Source organism: Ovis aries, chromosome 9, assembly GCF_016772045.2.
Source record: "Ovis aries strain OAR_USU_Benz2616 breed Rambouillet chromosome 9, ARS-UI_Ramb_v3.0, whole genome shotgun sequence".
Lineage (NCBI taxonomy): Eukaryota > Metazoa > Chordata > Mammalia > Artiodactyla > Bovidae > Ovis > Ovis aries.
Window position 1 is genome coordinate 88398539 of NC_056062.1, and position 20092 is coordinate 88418630.

The window sequence follows — 20092 nt, forward strand, 5'->3', positions numbered from 1 at the left end:
TCTTGCTATCTGGTAAGAAAAGTCCCCCTTTTCAAAGTATCTTCTTTGGACATTTTTACACCATTCTTAGCCTTTTGCTCTTTAGTATAATTTTTAAAACCAATTTGTCGCTATCCACAGAGATACTTGATTTACTCCCCCACTGGAATTCCTTGAAATTTATAGATCATTTGGGAGACTTGTCATCTTAAAATAGTAAATTGTCCTGTCTGTGAACATTTCTCTAGTATCTTTTAATGAGTATGTAAACCATTCTCTAAAATGTACTGCAACAAAAATTGTGTTATATTTCTCTTGGTTTTTTTTTTATTAATGGTATTTTTTTATTCTTTCCTATAATTCTGTGAATTCTTTATTTTCAAATCAACAAGGTATTTACAATAATGTTCTATTGCAGTTTAGTCAGTTCTTCAGTATTTTCGATTTAGAGAAGGGACTGGCAAACCTTTTCTATAGTGTGCTAGAAAACAAATATTTTTAGTTTTGCAGGTCATTTAGTGGCTGTCACTTCAGATGGTGACTGCAACCCCAAAATGAAAAGACACTTTCTCCTTGGAAGAAAAGCTATGACCAACCTAGACAGTATATTAAAAAGCAGAGACATTACTTTGCTGACAAAGGTCTGTATAGTCAAAGCTATGATTTTTCCAGTAGTCACATGTGGATGTGAGAGGTGGACCATAAAGAAGGCTGAGCACTGAAGAATTGATGTTTTTGAACTGTGATGTTGGAGAAGACTCTTGAGAGTCCCTTAGACTGTAAGCAGATCCAACCAGTCCATCCTAAAGCAAATCAGTCCTGAATATTCATTGGAAGGACTGATGCTGAAGCTAAAACTTCAATGCTTTGGCCACCTGATGCAAAGAACTGACTCACTAGAAAAGACCCTGTTAATGTGGTTCTTAAGAGCAGGGAACGAAAGTAAAATTATTAAATCCATAATTGTAAAGTAATTTTATTAAAGGGGAGGGGGCCTATCCTCGAACTCAATTAGAAAGCTTTTGACTTTCTGATTCTAATTTTTTATCTTTTAATAATATAGTTAAAACATAATATTCAGCCATCTTCATTACTGTGCTTAATAAATAATTGATTAGGGATGAAGCATAGTTCTTGGACTGTGCCTAAATGTACTTGAGTCTTTGGCACTGAAAACAGACAGAACAAACTACAGGCCTGTGATGCACTCACACGTGTGGCAGTGATGAATCTATGAGGGATGCACCAGTCACCACGGGAATACTTTTCATGCTCAAACCTATTCCTACAGGGGGAAAAAAAAGGGTGGGGGTTCTTGGTCTTCACAGTATATCTGTACTTAGATACATATCTGATAGGGAACTTAAAATGGAGGTAGTCTTGCTCAGGCTTCAGAAGCAGGAGAGCAGGCTTCTGACCTGCTTCTGACCTGCCTGGACATTACCTGGACTACTTGCCTGCTTGTGAACACACCAATTGTCACCAGCAAGTCAGACAGCACTTTAGATAAGAGAGGGAGTGAGTATTGTAATTTCTGAGCCCCTGGAGGTCTGGCCAATCCCCCAGGGTCTAAGAAGTCTCGTGACTCACAAGATGAAACAGCATTGTAAAAGATAAAGTTAAAACCAGAGCTGCATTGTGGCATGCAGACTGATGGTGGTTTGAAAAATCTGTAAGTGCAATTAGTTATTTTAAAAGAATAAGCATGAAAATGAATATCTGTAGTTGTAATTTTCAACATTCAACTTGTAGCCATCAGTTTGTGGTCTGGGAATATAAGAGGAGCTCCCAAAACTGGAATTTAAAGTCTTGCCCGTGGGGTGGATGCACTGGAATCCTTTTCCAACTGAGACTCCAGATTACTGTTAATGTGGGACATCCTAGCACTGTTCAAGTCTGGATGTAGGTGCTGGCTCAATTTGGTGATGTATACGCTGTTACTTTTCTCTATTGCTTCTATTTCTTTAATTTTAATGACTATATATTGAAACAACATCAAATAACTCTTCTATAAAAAAATTAAATTATTTATGTGTAACCTGTGGCTTCTTTTGTTAATGAACCTTCAAACCTAAAATGAAACTAAAACTTTTGGCAAAACAATCTCAAATAGTTGGTTGTTGAATTTCAAATACTTTCAAGTGATATAGTAGGAAGTACTATAGTAAGAAAACAATATTACAAAGAAGGGTGAATTGAAATATCAAAGTACATTTGAATAAAACATTGGGGTAGTTTTTGCTTGAACAAAGGGGAAAGGTGAAAATGTTAGTCACTCAGTCATGTCTGAATCTTTTGTGACCAGTATGGACTGTAGCCTGCCAGGCTCCACTGTCCATAGAATTCTCCAGGCAAGAATGTTGGAGTGGGTAGCCATTCCCTTCTCCAGGGGATCTTCCCGACCGAGGGGTCAAACCCAGGTCTCCTGCATTGCAGGCAGATTCTTTATTGTGTGAGCCACCAGGGAAGCCCTGGGAAAAAGGGGAAAAACTAAACAACTCTTGGGGAAAACAGCATGCTATAGAAGGCAATCTGCTAGAGGAACTTTTAGCAAAACACAAGGCCAACTTCAGAAAATGTATTACTGGGTGCTTTCCCAAGCTGTCAAGAATCTCTAACACTTTAAAGATTTATGATGCCAGTGTCAAAAAAGTCTGCTGCACTGAACCAAATAAAAATCATTTTTGTTGGTTTTGGTTTGTTCATTTGTTTCAAAATTACTGATCTTTAGACATGGAAAGGAAAAATATTAGTAGTCAAAACTCTTGGCTCAAAGAGGGCAAGAAGGATGGATTTGTTGAAAAGAAAATAAATATCAGCAGATGTACAGCACCTATAATGGTGAGGAACTTTACCATTAGCAGCTTGCACAGCAGTCTGGGACTAAGTGTGGCTGCTCAATCACTCTGATTCAAATGTTATACTATATTTTTATAGTTACTGATTATATTATAAGAGAATAGATAGTTATTAAGTACATTAATCTTGTAATAGCAGTCCGTTTTGATTTTTCTATTTAATAAGGACATAAACTGCTTCCTGATACAAGACAGTGGACTCAAGACCTGACAAATATTAGCTCTTTGAATCCTCATAATAGCCCCATGATGTGAGTTTATTACTATACTCATTTTCAAAGTGACAAAAGTGAGATTAAGAAGGCTGAGTAAGCCTCCCAAAATCACAGAGCTATTAAGTGGCAGAGGCAGTCCTGGGACTCAGGCAGGTTGGCTCCAGAGCCTGAGTTGGTCCAATTACTCCTTTATGCTCCCTGTGAAGGCACAGACCAGGCACAGAGTAGGCTAGAAGAATGATTGCTGAAAAATTGTAACTATAGATATTCATTTTAATACTTTATAATAACTAATTGTACTTATAGATTTTTCAAAAATTTAAAATTCCCAATTCCATCCTAAGTGACTTATTTCTCTGATCCTTTCACTCAATAAATATAATCATTAATTCTCTCTTTACTGCACAGCTTGACTTTCTTGCAAAGGTGTAATTAGATCAAGTCATTAACAGTAAATAAAGTTATAGCTACTCAATAAACTGTGAACCCACACAAAGTTTATTCCATATCCCTTCTAACTCTTATTTCCTATAGACTCTTCTCTTAAAACCTTCCATGCCTCATCCCTATTCCCCCATCCTCCTCACCAACTTCAGATGGTCCCTTGGCTCCGTGGGTCACAATTGTTGTGTCCCAGATATCTTTTCTAAGGCTTTATTTTTTAAAGCCACTTTAGGTTATAGCGCAATTGAGAAGGCATAGATGTACCATATAACCTCTGCCCCAATATATGCATACCCTCCCCCATTATCAACATCACTCACCAAAGGGATATATTGCTCAGCAAAGGTGAACCTGAATTGACACATAATCACCTAAAGTCCAAAATGTACAGTATGGCTGTTCATTCTAAGGGTTTGGTCAAATGTATAATGCCATAAATCTATCGTTAGATCGTAGAATATGTTTACTGCCCTAAAAGTCCTCTTTGCTCTTCCTATTCACCTTTTCCCCTCTCATCACCATCCCTGGCAACCACTGACTTTTTTAAATGTCTCCATAATTTTGTCTCTCCCAGAACGCATACAGTTGTAATCCTCACATGGACTTCTTTCACTTAGCAATCTGCATTTAAGCTTCTTCCATGTGTGATCATGGCTTAATAGCTCATTTCTTTGTATCACTGAACAATATTCCATTGTCTGCATATACCACTGTTTGTTTAACCATTTACCTATAAAGCACATTTTATTCCTTTCAATTTTGTGCAATTATCAATAAAACTACTATAAACATGCATCCAGGGTTTTGTGTTTCCATGTTTTAATTTCCTTTGGGTAAATACCAAGGGACACAATTGCTGAATCATATGGTAAGAATATACTTAGTTTTGTAAGAAATCACCAAAGAGCTTTCCAAAGTGGTTAGACAACTTTGTAGTCCCATCAGCAATGAATGAAAATTCCTGTTAATTCACACACTCACCAATATTTGGTAGTGTCAGCATTCCAGATTTTGGCTCTTTGAATAAGTGTGTAGTGCTATCTTATTGTTGTCTTAATTTGCATTTTCCTTCTTCACATATGATGTGGAATATCTTTCTGTATGCTTATTTGTTATCTGTTTGTCTTCTTTAGTGAGGTGTTAAGGTCTTTGGTATCTTTTTTAATCAGGTTATTTTCTTGTTATTGAGTTTGAAGAGTTCTTTCTGTATTTTGAACCATACCATTATCAGATGCAGCTCTTGAATGTGGTTTGTCTTTTCATCCTCTTGATACTATCTTTTGCAGAGCAGAAGTTTTTCATTTTACTGAAATATAGCGTATCAATTATTTCTTTCATAGCTTGTCTTTGCTGTTGTATGTAAGAAGGCATTATCAAAGAAGATATAACAATTATAAATATATATGCACCCAACATAGGAGCACTTCAATATGCAAGGCAAATACTAAAAAAAGATAAATGGAAAAAGTAACAGTAACACAACAGTAGTGGGGGACTTTAATGAAATTACAAGAAGCTTCCTCCTTGGAAGAAAAGCTATGATCTACCTAGACAGCAGTCCATGCGGTTGCATAGAGTGACGACTGAGTGACTAAGCTGAACTGAATGACTGAACAACAGCAATGTCTGTGTCTGCATTCCTGGTTTTGATAGAGGATATCCTGTAGTTTCAGCACCATTTGTTGAAGAGGATATCTTTGTTGCTTTATACTGATTTTGCTCCACTGTCAAAGATTAGATGACCATATTTATGGGGCTCTATTTCTGACCTCTCTAGTTTCTCCCACTGATCTATTTGTCTTTTCTTTCACCAACATCACACTGTCTTTATTACTATGGCTTTACAGTAACTCTTGAAGTTGGGATACATCAGTTCTCCAGCTTTCTTCTTCTCCTTCAATATTGTGTTGGCTACTCTCGGTTTTTACCTCTCTTTATAAACTTTAGAATCATTTTCTTTATGTGTGCTTAGTTGCTTCAGTCGTGTCCAACTCTTTGCAGTCCCGTAGACTGCAGCCCACCACGCTCCTCTGTCCATGGGGAGTCTCCAAGCAAGGATGCTGAGTGGTTGCCATGCTCTCCTCTGGGGGATCTTCTGAACCCAGGGTTGAACCCAGGAATCCACAAGGCAGGTGGTTTTTTTGCCATCTGAGCCAGAAAGGAAGCCCCATTTTGTTTATATCTATAGAATAACTCCCCAGCAATCTGGTCGGGATTGCATTGAATATACAGATCAAGTGAGAAGAAGTGACGTCTCAACAGTACTGAGACCTCATATTGTGAACATACTCTCTCTCCATTTATTTAGTTCTTTGATTTAATTCATCAGAGTTCAGTTCAGTTCAGTCACTCAGTCGTGTCTGACTCCTTGTGACCTCATGGATTGCAGCGCACCAGGCCTCCCTGTCTATCACCAACTCCCGGAGCCCACCCAAACCCATGTCCATTGAGTCGGTGATGCCATCCAACCATCTCATCGTCTGTCATCCCCTTCTCCTCCTGCCCTCAATCTTTCTCAGCATCAGGGTCCTTTCAAATGAGTCAGCTCCTCACTTCGGGTGGCCAAAGGATTGGAGCTTCAGCTTCAATAGCAGTCCTTCCCATGAACACCCAGGACTGATCTCCTTTAGGATGGACTGGTTGGATCTCCTTGCAGTCCAAGGGACTCTCAAGAGTCTTCTCCAACACCACAGTTCAAAAGCATCAATTCTTCGGAGCTCAGCTTTCTCTATAGTCCAACTCTCACATCCATACATGATTACTGGAAAAACCAAAGCGTTAACTAGACGGACCTTTGTTGGCAAAGTAATGTCTCTGCTTTTGAATATGCTGTCTAGGTTGGTCATAACTTTCCTTCCAAGGAGTAAGCGTCTTTTAATTTTAATCAGAGTTTATAATTTGCTCATATACATTTTGTACATGATGGTAGTTTACTTGCTAAGTCATGCCCAACTCATTGCAACCCTGTTGACTGTAGCCCTCCAGGCTCTTCTGTCTATGGGATTTCTCAGGCAAGAATACTGGAGTGGATTGCCATTTCCTTCCCCATAGATCTTGTATATATTTTGTTAAATTTATACCTAAATATTTCATTTTGAAAATGTTAACATAAATGGTTTTGTGTTTTTAATTTCAATTTCCATTTGTTCACTGTTGGTATATAGGAAACTGATTGACTTTTAAAATTAACCTTGTATTCTGTGACCTTGTTATATTATTATATTATATTAATTATAAATTCTTGGAGATAGTTTTGTCTATTCTTTCAGATTTTTTTATATAATCATGTCATCTGTAATAAGCACATTTTTACTTTCTTTATCCCAACTTGTGTAATTTTTATTATTTATTCTTGCCTTATTGAATTAGCAAGGGCTATCAATACAATGTTAAAAAGGAATTGTGAAAGGAGAAATTCATGCCTTGTATCTCTTTAGTGGGAAAACTTTCACTCATTTCTTCCCCAATAATATTCCTTGCTTCTATGTTGATTCAGGTTTATGACCCATATTATTTTTTTTCTCTCTGAAAAGTTTCTCAAGATTTATTACATAGTAGGTATACCAGCAACAAAGTCCTTCAGTTTTCATTTGTCTTCTAAAGTCTTTATTTCTCTTTTATTTTTAAAGGATAATTTTCCAGGGTACAGAATTATAGATCAGTAAGTTTTTTTTCTCTCAACATTTTCAACATTTCACTTCACGCCCCTCTTGCTTCTGTGGCTTCCAAAAAGTCAGATGAAATTATTTATTCCTCTGTATACATAAGGTTCCTCACACACCAGGGCACTTTTCAGAATTTTTTTTATCTTTCATTTTCTGTAGCGTGAAAATAGAATGCCAGTGTGTAAGCTTTTTTGCTTTTGCTTGTCTTTTTTGTGTGTGGGAGGGTATTTATCTTGTTTGGTGTTCTCTGAGATTCCGGATCTGTGAGTTTCACTCATTGCTTCAATATTCCTTCTGTTCCTTTCTCTTTTTCTTCTCCTATTATTTCCAATCTATATGTTCTGCATACTTTGTAGCTGTCCCATAGTCCTTGAATATTTTGTTCTTTTGTTTGTTTTGTTTTGAGTCTTTGTTCTCTTTGCTTTTTGATTTTGTAGCCTTCTAATAAGACACCAAACTCAGAGATTCTTTCCTCAGCCATGTCCAGTCTGCTAAGCTTATAAAGAACATTCTTGATTTCTATGACAATGTTTTGACCTCTAACATTTCTGTTTCTTTCTGGTGATTTCCATCTCTCTGCTTACATTGTCCATATGTTCTTACATGCTGTCTACTTTATCCATTAGAGCCCTTAACACTGTTTTAAATTATTGGTCTGATAATTTCACCATTCTTCTCATGTCTGGTTCTGATGCTTTTTATATTATATTTTGTCTCTTTATGTTATATTTTTACCCTTATGTATGCCTTGTAATTTTTTTTCTCTTGATGCCTGGACATGATGAAATGGGTAAAAGGAAATGATGTAAAAAGACAAGGTTTGGGAGAGAGGAGACATTCTACAGTCTGTAGGCTGCGAATATGTCAGTCTTTTAGTAAAAGACTGCCCTTGGGTTGTGAATTTCACAAGTGTTTCTTAGGGTTTTTCTTCCTTCCCACTTATATGGAACAGGATGGCTAGACTGGGCTAGATTGGATATTTCCCTTTTCCCAGTTCAGTTATACTCCAATGAAACTCCATCACGTTAGGCTCTGGTTAACCAGTTTTCCCTAAGGTCAGGCTTTGTTAAGAGCAGAGTGCTGTGATGTATTTAAAAATGGCTTCTCCCCTGCCCAGAAGCCCAAGATTTTTCTCTGATATTTACTGTGAAAAACCTAGGCAAGATCCTGGAGCTAAATCTTACAATGTTATAAAGGCCCCCCTAAGACTGAGTTCCTCTGAAGATTTTAACTGAGCTGTCTGTACGAGGCTTCCAACAATTCGTCAGAGTTCAAATTTTTGTACCCTAGCACTGGTTCCCAAAGAAGTTTCGACTCCTGAGCCTCATTTCTGGTAAACCCTGACTCACTGTATTTATCTGTCTTCAATCTTGCAGGCTGTCGTCTGTCCTATGCCCTCCCTTTTTTATGGATACAAGAAGAGATGTAGATATTACAGTTTGTACACTTTTTTACTTTCAAGGAAAGAGTGGTTACTTCCCAGCTGCTCACATGTAGAACTGCCCTTGCTTGCTTTCTAGCTCTCTGTGAAATAGATGACATTATCTAGCTACTGTTCAAGAGTTTTAAGTGACTTTTCCCTAGATTCCTGTAGCTCAAGGATTATACCCCAGGTCTTTAGACACTAATTCTTTCCACATTTAACATATTTCTCCTCCTCTGTAGATTTTAAAATACATTTGTGACTATTAATCCTTGGTTGAATGAAATTAAAAGGTAAAATCAGTGTTAACCTACATAGCAACTTAAAGAAAGAAATGGCAACATATTCCAGTACTCGTGCCTGGAGAATTCCATGGACAGAGACCACAGTCTGTGGAGTCACAGAGTCGAACACGACTGGGTGAAAAAAAAAATAGTAGAGCCTTTTCTTCTGCAGAATATTATTGCATCACTATAACCTATAATACAATCTACAATCCCTGCTTGGACTGTAGTTGATTAAGCCATAATTAATACATATAGGATCAGATAGTAAATTATCTGCTTATTCAATGCAGCAGAGATTTTTTTAAAAACTGGTCATTGGAATATAACCAGGAAGAAAAATAATTATTTTTATTTCCTCTAAAGGAAAACATCATGTAATAAGTTTATTATAGTATAAGTTATTGACCATTGATTATAACAAATTAATTTAGTTAAATAATCTGGATAAGGTAGAGAATACAGAAATTGGAGTTTACTTATTTATTTATTTTTAATTTTAGTCTCTGGGTCATTTTCCATCTATCTCAGGAATTTTTTTCTCTGTTTTTTTGACTGCCTCCTCTTTCTGCTCATACTGGGTGAGTGGAAGCATTTCCAAGATTAGTTCTCAGGTCTCTGCTCTGCATATTAGACAACACTCAAGGAGATCCAACCAGTCCATTCTAAAGGAGATCTGTCCTTGGTGTTCTTTGGAAGGAATGATGCTAAAGCTGAAACTCCAGTACTTTGGCTACCTCATGCAAAGAGTTGACTCATTGGAAAAGACTGATGCTGGGAGGGATTGGGGGCAGGAGGAGACAGGGACAACAGAGGATGAGATGGCTGGATGGCATCACGGACTCGATGGACGTGAGTCTGAGTGAACTCCGGGAGTTGGTGACGGACAAGGAGGCCTGGCGTGCTGCAATTCATGGGGTCGCAAAGAGTTGGACACGATTGAGCAACTGAACTAAACTGAACTGATATCTTAGAACTCAACACTAATGACATGATATCATCACTATTTGTAATATTCCTACACCACTCTCCATTTCTGACTACATTTGTAGTACTAATCACATCTCAAAGTGCCTACTGCTCATGTCTCCATAAATAAAATACATGTAAAATTCATAAAGTAAATGTCTACCCTAATTTAGACATCTTTTCTCTATTTTGTTTTATGTATGATAAAATGTTTTTACTGATGACACAGAATCTTTCAGTTGTTAACATCCTTATTTAAGCAAATTCTTATTCCCTTTTAGTTTCCATATGCTTGCAATTCTCATGACTGCTCAATTTATGTTTAATATGCTGTTATTATCTCATTGTCCATAACTTTCATCATTACTACTTTAATAGTATTCATGTATTTTCATTACCTGAATTTGCCCCCTGGGTACTTAATTCTGTTCATTAATTCTCTCCATAGTTCTAGTCTGCCGATCTATTTCTGATTCCCTGCCATAATATTAATATTTCAGAAACAATTGCTTCCATATTTACCTTGTTATCAGTCAGGGGAGAAATACCACAGTAATATTAAAAGAATTTAATGAAGAAGCTAATTAGGATATAGGGAGATCAAATGTGAGCATGTATTATCCAGGGTCTAAGAAAGAAGTGCACAGGCATCTTCCCTAGGCCTAAAGAGGGAACCCTTGAAGACTAGCTGAAATGGGTGTGTGGAGAGGTCCACTGAACATGCGCTGTGACCTTCAGGTGGGAGCTTCAGCTAGTGACACTGCAGAGAGGGAATCAGGGAACAAACACTCTGACCTCTGCTCTCCTGCTCTTTCTGGTCTCCATGGATTGAATCCAATTGCAGGCCTGTGGGCAAAAGAGCCCTTGGATTTAATCCCTACGAGCTAGCCTTGGGGTGGAGCGTAAAGAATAGGAGAGAAGGTGACTCTGGGGAGCAAGGGAAAAGGAAGACTATCCAAACTTTGTTGCCTTAGCTTTTCAGCTTATTGTTTAGAAGCCCTTGGACATCTGGTTTTGTCTTACCTTTTCACTTTGCCTTTACTCCTTCTTTAGCGCTGCCCTTTATCCATTTACCATCGAATTTTCTAAACTTCACAGCTGCCAGGTATATGTGTATTTTCATATCTAAATCACTGCTCAAAATAGGATTCTTCACACACACACAATATGTGTCCTCTCCCTTTCTTTATAATCAAATCTTGTCTTTTAAAAGTTATCACAAATTCCCCTTTTTCAACAAGCATTATTTGACACTGAACCCAGAGTGTCTCACCTGCCTCTGAAATTCTGTAGAACTTCTTTGTCCCAGTTATTTAGCACTTCATAAAGATTATCTCATGTTGTCATATAATTTGTATGTGTACATATATTGAGCCCCCAGTCAAATTATAAACCCTTTAGAGGCAAGACATGTTCCTCTAAGTTTCTCCATAACACCTAAAAAGTTTGATAAATATTGCATATTAGACTTCAAATTTGAGAACAATAACAATATTGAACTCATTATTTTCTCAGTACTCAGCAGTCGGTACACACACATGGAGGCTTAATTAAGGTTTGTTGAATTAGCAGTATTAAAATAACCAATGAAAGAATAAATTACGTGCTTCTATTAACTTATTCTCTAGGTAAAAGAGCTAATTGCTTTTCTGATTATAAGATGTTTACAGAGTGTAGCTATGAAATTGTCTTTCTTTGTGTAAATATAATAGTTGAAATAAAAACATAATTGATTTTGAATAATGTTAAAACTCATTATAATAACAAAATATTGAAAGTCAACTATCATTGTTTGATATTAAATAGTGAATCAATTTTATAGAATTGGATAAAATGAAAAAGTATACTTTGTTTCATGTTTAAGTAAAAACACACAAAAAAAGCTTTTTCCATTGTAAAATCTGGTATATCTTGAATCACAATTGAGCCATCAGTTCAGTTCAGTTCAGTCGCTCAGTCATGTTTGACTCTTTGTGACCCCATGAATTGCAGCACGCCAGGCCTCCCTGTCCATCACCATAGCTGTCATAAAAGTGAATAACTCTGGTTATAAGAGCATAGAAAAACTAGAAATGAATGTCAGGAGGAACACCAGGGATTTAATCTAATTTAAATGCCTTTATGCCTCTATTTAAATGCCGTGATTTCCCCTGTTCTTCCATAAAATATACTCACATTATTATCAATTTATGTGGAAATACATGAATCTGCTCATCAAATGTTTTAATCAAAATGGATTCCACAAGGATCATTTTCAAATCACCAATTGAAAAATAGTTTCTGAAAAGAAAACTTATTCAGAGGAACAATATTAGAAAGACAAGTACAGAAGTTCTTGATGTAAGAGATGGGAACCAGTCCACATGCGGAGCATGAAGGGTTATATCCCAAACTTCTGATTGTATATGGCGGTCTTCAAATGACCAGAGTACAGTTAGAAAAATTGTGTGATTGAACACATTTACAGCCATCTGCTGTAGAGATGCACCATAGCATTTGGAAAGAATAAACGCTAAATTGCGCCTAGACAGAAGTGGTCATTTCAGCTCCTAAGAAAAACAATCTCATATTACAAAGGCACCAGTCATGTTCAATGCTCAAAATATTAGGAAGACAATACCACAAAAATGAAGGTACTGAAATTACACTGATGGTCTCAAGGGTCTTGTTTTCATGGAGGACTTTGTCTATATATGGTATCTATGTCTGTTTAGCATCCTTGCCTGGGAAATCGCATGGACAGAGGAGGCTGGTGGGCTGCAGTACATCGAGTTGCAAAAGAGTCGGACATAACTTAGTGACTAAACAACAACAGAATTATTAAAAGGTTTTGCATAATGCCAAACTAACTTCTGAGAATTTCATGTCAGAAATATATACATCTGTTCAACAGCACTTCCCGACTCCTGCCTTGCTTGCTGACAGAAACCTGGTTTCTTTAAGGCATGAGGTTTCAAAGTGCCTGGGGATTATGAATTAAGCCCATGGTGCTGAAAGCTGATTGTTCTAGGCTAATAGGGTGATAATCTCACCCTTATCAATTCTGAGTTGAAAGGTGGACTGTCTTAGTCCATACAGGCTGCTGTTACAAAGTGCCATAGATTGTGTGGCTTTTAAAAAAGAGATATTTATTGCCCATAATTCTGGAAGCTGAAAGTCTGAGATCAAGGTGCAAGCATGGGAGTGAAAGCTTTCTTCTAAGTTGTAGAATTCTTGTATTCTTATATGATAGAAGACAGTTGAGAGGTCTCTCCAAGCCACTTTTGCAGGCTCAGTATCATTCAAAGTGCTCTACTCTTATAACCTAAAGACCCTACTTCTTAATACCATCACCTTGGTAGTTAATATTTCAGCATATGCCTTTTGAGAGAATACAAACATTCAGACCATGGACTTATGACCCTGTCTTGCCAGTGAGATAAGAGTGGAGGTTTGTGCCATCCGGGCTTTTTGTGGAAATGTTTTCTTCACTAATGAAAGGACACATGCTATGCCATCCCATGTCTGGAAGAGTGAACACAATTGAGGGAGAAAGGCAGCATTCTAAGAATGGCAGGACAAAAATGGCAAGGACCCAACAGAAGCAGATTAAGAAGAGGTGGCAAGAATACACAGACCTGTACAAAAAGTCAATGATCTGGCTAGCCATGATGGTGTGGTCACCCACCTAGAGCCACACATCCTGTGAAGCCAAGTGAGCCTGAGGAAGCATTACTATTAACAAAGACAGTGGAGGCGGTAGAGTTCCATCTGAGCTATTTCAAATCTTAAAAGTAAAATAAAGTAAAAATAAAAATTAAAAAAAAAGAAGAAAAAAAAAAGATGCTGTTAAAATGCTTCACTCAATATGCCAGAAAATTTGGAAAATCTAGCAGTGGCCACAGGACTGGAAAAGGTCAGTTTTTATTTCAACTGCAAAGAAGGGCAATACCAAAGAATGTTCAAACTACCATACAATTGTGTTCATTTCATGTCAGCAAAGCTATGCTCAACATCCTTCTAGTGAGGTTTCAACAGTATTTGAACTGAAAACTTCCAGATGATTTAGAAAAGGCAGAGGAACCAGAGGTCAAATTGTCAACATCCATTAGATCATGGAAAAAGCAAGAGAATTCCAGAAAACATCTACTTCTGTTTCATTGACTATGCTAAAGCCTCTGACTATGGATCACAGCAAACTGTGGAAAATTCTTTAAGAGATGGGAATACAAGCCCACCTCACCTGTCTCCTGAGAAACCCGTATGCAGGTCAAGAAATAGCAGTTAGAACTGGGCATGGAACAATGGACTGGTTTGGCTGAGAAAGGAGTACCTTAAGGCTGGATATCTTCACCCTGCTTAGCTAACTTATATGCAGAGTGGAGGTGGTGGTTGTGGTTTAGTCACTAAGTTATGTCCAACTCTTGCAACGCCATGGACTGTAGCCTCCCAGGATCCTCTATCTATGGGGTTCTCCAGGCAAGAATACTGGAGTGGGTTGCTATTTCCTTCTCCAAGGAATCTTCCCAATCCAGGAATCAAACCCAGGTCTCCTGCATTGCAGGCAGATTCTTTACTGACTGAGCTACAAGGGAAGCCACATCATGCAAAATGTCAGACTGGATCACAGGCTGGAATCAAGATTGCTGGGAGAAATAGCAACAACCATGGATATGCAGATGATACCACTCTAATGGCAAAAAGAAAAGAGGAACTAAGAACCTTTTCATGAGGGTGAAAGAGGAGAGTGAAAAAGCTGGCTTGAAACTCATCAAAAAACTAAGATCACAGCATCTGGTCCCATTATTTTATGGCAAATAAAAGGGGGAAAAGTGGAAACCGTGACAGGTTTTATTTCCTAGGGCTCCAAAATCACTAGGGATGATGACTGCAGCCATGAAATTAAAAGACACTTGCTCCTTGATAGAAAAACTATGACAAACCTAGACAGTGTATTAAAGTCCAGAGTCATCGCTTTGTTGACAAAGCTCTGTAGGAGAACTCTTGAGAGTCCCTTGGACTGCAAGGAGATCAAACTCGTCCATCCTAAAGGAAATCAACCCTGAATGTTCACTGGAAGGACTGATGCTAAAGCTGAAGGTCCAATCCTTTGGCAACCTGATGCAAAGACCTGCCTCACTAGAAAAGACCCTGCTGCTGGGAAAGGTTGAAGGCAAGAGGAGAAGGGGGTGACAGAGGATGCGATGGTTTGATAGCATCACCTAGTCAATGGACATGAGTTTGAGGAAACTCCAGGAGATAGTGAAGGACAGGGAAGCCTGGGACACTACAGTCCATAGGGTCACAAAGAGTTGGACATGACTTAGTGACTCAACAACAATAACAAAATGCAGTTAAAATATTAAAAGCAACAAGAGAAAATTGACAAATAATATACAAGGGAACTCTCATAAAGGTATTAGTTGATTTCTCAATGGAAAGTCTACAAGCCAAAAGGAAATGGCACGATATATTTAAAGTGATGAGAAGGAAGAAATTACAACCAGGAATACTTTACCGAGAAGGACTTTTATTCCGATTTGATAGAGAAAACCAAAAGCTTTGCAGGCAAGCAAAAGTTAATAGAATTCAGTGTCATCAAACCAGCTTTGCAACAATTGCTAAAGGAACTTCTCTAGATAGGAAGCACAAAAGAAGGAAAAAAAAACAACGAAAAATAAACTCAAAACTTTTAAGAAATGGAAATAGGATCATTCATATCAATAATCACCTAAATGAAAATTGATTAAATGCACCAACCAAAAGACAAAGACTGGTTGGATGCATGAAAACACGTGTATGTATGCACTTTTCCCTAACACATCACTCTACCTAACCTCACAAATTCTATGTAATTATTTTACATTGTTAGGTTAATCATGTTTCCAATATGACTTGCAAATGTAATTGTCTTTTATTTTTTGTTTATTGATTGTGAAAACTGATAAAATGTATTTTTCTACTGTGACTAAGTAACTATTACTCATTTTAATACCATTGTATCATGATTTGTCAGTAGAAAATGATAGAATTCTATATCACTAAAGCTAACATTTAATAGAAAAATCGGTAATCATTTTTCAAAATCCAGATGCATATAAGAATTATCTTGGAATTGTTTGAAAAATGCAAATGCTCAAGTATTGTTTTTTTCTCCAGCACCCCAGGTTGGTTCTAATGAGCAGCCAGGTTTAAACATGACTGGACTATATGAGGATCTTTATTCTTATCTAGATTGTCTCACTCTTTTAAATTTCATTTTCCACGCTCTCATTTAATTTCGTTAATGTTTTCCAAGTTCTCTTTCTCATTTTTGTTGTTTTTTTCTCAAGTGTAGTAGAAAAACTTTTAATATATTTAAAATAACATACTTTTTAGTTAGCATATATTTTTGCATAACAAAAATGTATCACATGTGGTTCCACTGGTCTGAGCAAGTATGAATAGAATGCTAGATTTCTAACTTATATTTACTCAAAATTTTGATATATTTCCATTCATTATGGCATCTAGTATTACTGCTAAAATCTAGAAAGCTTATTATCCTAGTCATTTAAAAAACTATTTGAAAGAAGTCTGAAACTTCTAATCCAGTTCTGAGGATATAAAGAAATACTGTGCTGTTAAAAACAAAATAGGATATGACACAGTATTACTAATATTTGAGAGTTTGATATTGAAACTCTAAAAATATTAATTTATCTACTAAAAGTAATTATAATATATAGCAAAAATGTATGTTACTTTGTTCTGTATTTCCCAAGTTAATCACCTATAAATGTGTCATCATACTATCATAATTAAAAATACCATATAGGCTGCATAATTTTTACTTTTTCTAATTTATTTTCAAACCATAGTTTGTTTTCTGTGATTTAAGGTTAGTTTTTAGTTATACCACATATTTCAACTGTGAAAATAGAAGGTCACTACATGATAAGAAATACCTTCATGTTTTAAATCCATCACAAGCTATTTATCTTGAATTTTTAAACGACTGGAGAAACAATTGTATGTTAAGTTCCCATCTTTTTTGACTGAATTTTTGGTTTTTAACTTTTAAATAATCTAATATTTACATTTCAAGAACAAAATACGGCACATATTTTAAATTTAGATAAAATAAATGCAGTCCATAAAAACAGCAGCAGTACATACAAGTTAAATTTGATTCATTTCTATTGAACACCTTAAAAGTTTATGGAATACTAAGCATCAGAGAAATATAAACTCCCCAACCTCAAGGAAGTCACCTTAACCTGGGGAGTTGAGATAGGGGTTCAGAAAGACCAACGTCTAAGATAGCAGAAAATCATCCAAGATAATCCCTAAATGAATGAAATAAGAGTCGGAGGGGATCAGAAGTCTGGATGAAGAATGCATCCCTGACAAGTATTTTGATATGGAGAGGCAATAAAAAGGAAGACAACCAGCTTAGAGAACAGCATACCTAGAAGATTAAGCAACTTGCACTTTCAGAAATCTGGAGATCTGGAAATTAAATATCCTGAAAGACAAATTCTTTATGCTTATCAAACATGACTTTGTTTTAGTCTTCAGGATATCCCAATATTCTGCTTGCCCTATAGCTTAAAATTATTTGGAATACATTACCATTTGAAAATATTGGTTGAGCTTTATTTTGGATCTAGAGATGAAATTGCTATTCAACTATCATATTAAAATGATGTATTATTTCTCCAGTGGGAGCAACCATTTATCACTGCTTCCGAAGTCCCCCCAAATTCATCCAAATATCTGATGAAACTTGAAATGTTTTGGAGACTATGAGTAAGATCCTCATGGCTCAATTACCCCCAGGTATGAGAAAGACACAATCTTTGCTGATAACACAGATTAGAACTATTTAGTAGTTGGGAGACTGAAAACTCAGGATTCAATGATCATCAAGTGATTAACTTGCTCAAAATATGTTTCAGTTCAATTCAGTTCAGTTCAGTCACTCAGTCGTGTCCGACTCTTTGCGAACCCATGAATCGCAGGACGCCAGGCCTCCCTGTCCATCACCATCTCCCGGAGTTCACAAAGACTCACGTCCATTGAGTCAATGATGCCATCCAGCCATCTCATCCTGGGTCGTCCCCTTCTCCTCCTGTCCCCAATCTCTTCCAGCATCAGAGTCTTTTCCAATGAGTCAACTCTTCGCATGAGGTGGCCAAAGTACTGGAGCTTCAGCTTTAGCATCATTCCTTCCAAAGAAATCTCAGGGCTGATCTCCTTCAGAATGGACTGGTTGGATCTCCTGGCAGTCCAAGGGACCCTCAAGAGTCTTCTCCAACACCACACCTCAAACGCATCAATTCTTTGGTGCTCAGCCTTCTTCACAGTCCAACTCTCATATCCATACATGACCACAGGAAAAACCATAGCCTTGACTAGACGGACCTTAGTCGGCAAAGTAATGTCTCTGCTTTTGAATATACTATCTAGGTTGGTCATAACTTTTCTTCCAAGGAGTAAGCGTCTTTTAATTTCATGGCTGCAGTCACCATCTGCAGTGATTTTGGAGCCCCCAAAAATATTGTGACACTGTTTCCACTGTTTCCCCATTTATTTCCCATGAACTGATGGGACCAGATGCCATGATATTCGTTTTCTGAATGTTGAGGTTTAAGCCAACTTTTTCACTCTCCTCTTTCACTTTCATCAAGAGGCTTTTTAGTTCCTCTTCACCTTCTGCCATAAGGGTGGTGTTATTTGCATATCTGAGGTTATTGATATTTCTCCTGGCAATCTTGATTCCAGCTTGTATTTCTTCCAGTCCAGCGTTTCTCATGATGTACTCTGCATAGAAGTTAAATAAGCAGGGTGACAATATACAGCCTTGACGTACTCCTTTTCTTATTTGGAACCAGTCTGTTGTTCCATGTCCAGTTCTAACTGTTGCTTCCTGACCTGCATACAGATTTCTCAAGAGGCAGGTTAGGTGGTCTGGTATTCCCATCTCTTTCAGAATTTTCCACAGTTTATTGTGATCCACACAGTCAAAGGCTTTGGCATAGTCAGTAAAGCAGAAATAGATGTTTTTCTGCAACTTTCTTGCTTTTTACGTGATCCAGCAGATGTTGGCAATTTGATCTCTGGTTCCTCTGCCTTTTCTAAAACCAGCTTGAACATCAGGGAGTTCACAGTTCATGTACTGCTGAAGTCTGGCTTGGAGAATTTTGAGCATACATTTTAGCAACAAATTTGTTTTACCATTTCCAACCTCTGTCCCCATCCCTACCTCTTAATCCTCACTCGCACAATTTGTTATTGACTAACTAGCTAGCAACTGATAAAGGCCAAGAAAGTAGCTCTCTGAGAGTGGATATATTCCTAGAAAACATAGGATTTAATTGATATTTAAAATGAAGTGAAGTGTTAGTCACTCAGTTGTGTCCGACTCTTTGCAACCTCATGAACTGTAGCCTGCCAGGCTCCTCTGTCCATGGGATTCTCCATACAAGAATACTGGAGTGGGTTGCCATTCCCTTCTTCAGAGGATCTTCCCAACCCAGGGATCAAACCTGGGTGGCCTCCATTGCAGGCAGAATCTTTACCCTGAGCTACAGGGAAATCCAATATTTAACATAAATATCAATAGTTAAATTCATGCAGTGAGCAGTTAAATTACGTACATGTGCTTATTACCTCTGGTTACCCAATGTATTCAATTAAAAAAAAAAAGGCAGATCAATTGCTTTTTCTAATTTTAGCAAGAATATAAATGATATAATTATAGCTCCCGAAATAATTGCAAATAAATATCATTTTGTTTCCTGTGTGCAAGCACTGGTACTGGTATTACATTATTTAAAATATTTGAATGACAAAGGTATACAATTTTAATCACAGTGTACTTCAGCTGTCATAATATCACTATATTATATATTATACTAATACCATTGTAGTGATCATTTAATTATCCTTCTTTCTTCATCTACCAGACACCATGAAGAATATTTCTATTGTTATTTTTTCAAAAATATACCATATCTAAGTTGTTGTGTTGAATGCTGTTGTGGGTATAAACAAATGTATATAATTTCATGCAGTGTTCAAGTAAATACAAACTCCTTAAAGCCAAAATTCAAGATCTTCTGCTCTCCTAACTAACTTTAGCACTATTTCCAAAATATGCACTTCAGTTCAACTCAGTTCAGTCGCTCAGTTGTGTCCGACTCTTTGTGACCCCATGAATTGCAGCACGCCAGGCCTCTCTGTCCATCACCAACTCCTGGAGTTCATTCAGACTCACGTCCATCAAGTCTGT

At 37.1% G+C, this 20092-nt stretch overlaps 1 protein-coding gene across 1 annotated transcript in view; it reads right to left on the bottom strand.

Moving 5' to 3' along the window:
• Positions 1–20092, bottom strand: part of CNBD1 (cyclic nucleotide binding domain containing 1) — a 494615-nt gene that overhangs the window by 167501 nt on the left and 307022 nt on the right. Inside the window, exon 8 of the mRNA XM_027973294.2 lies at positions 5966–5976. Coding sequence (XP_027829095.2) covers positions 5966–5976 — 11 coding nt within the window. The remainder of the gene's footprint in view (positions 1–5965; positions 5977–20092) is intronic.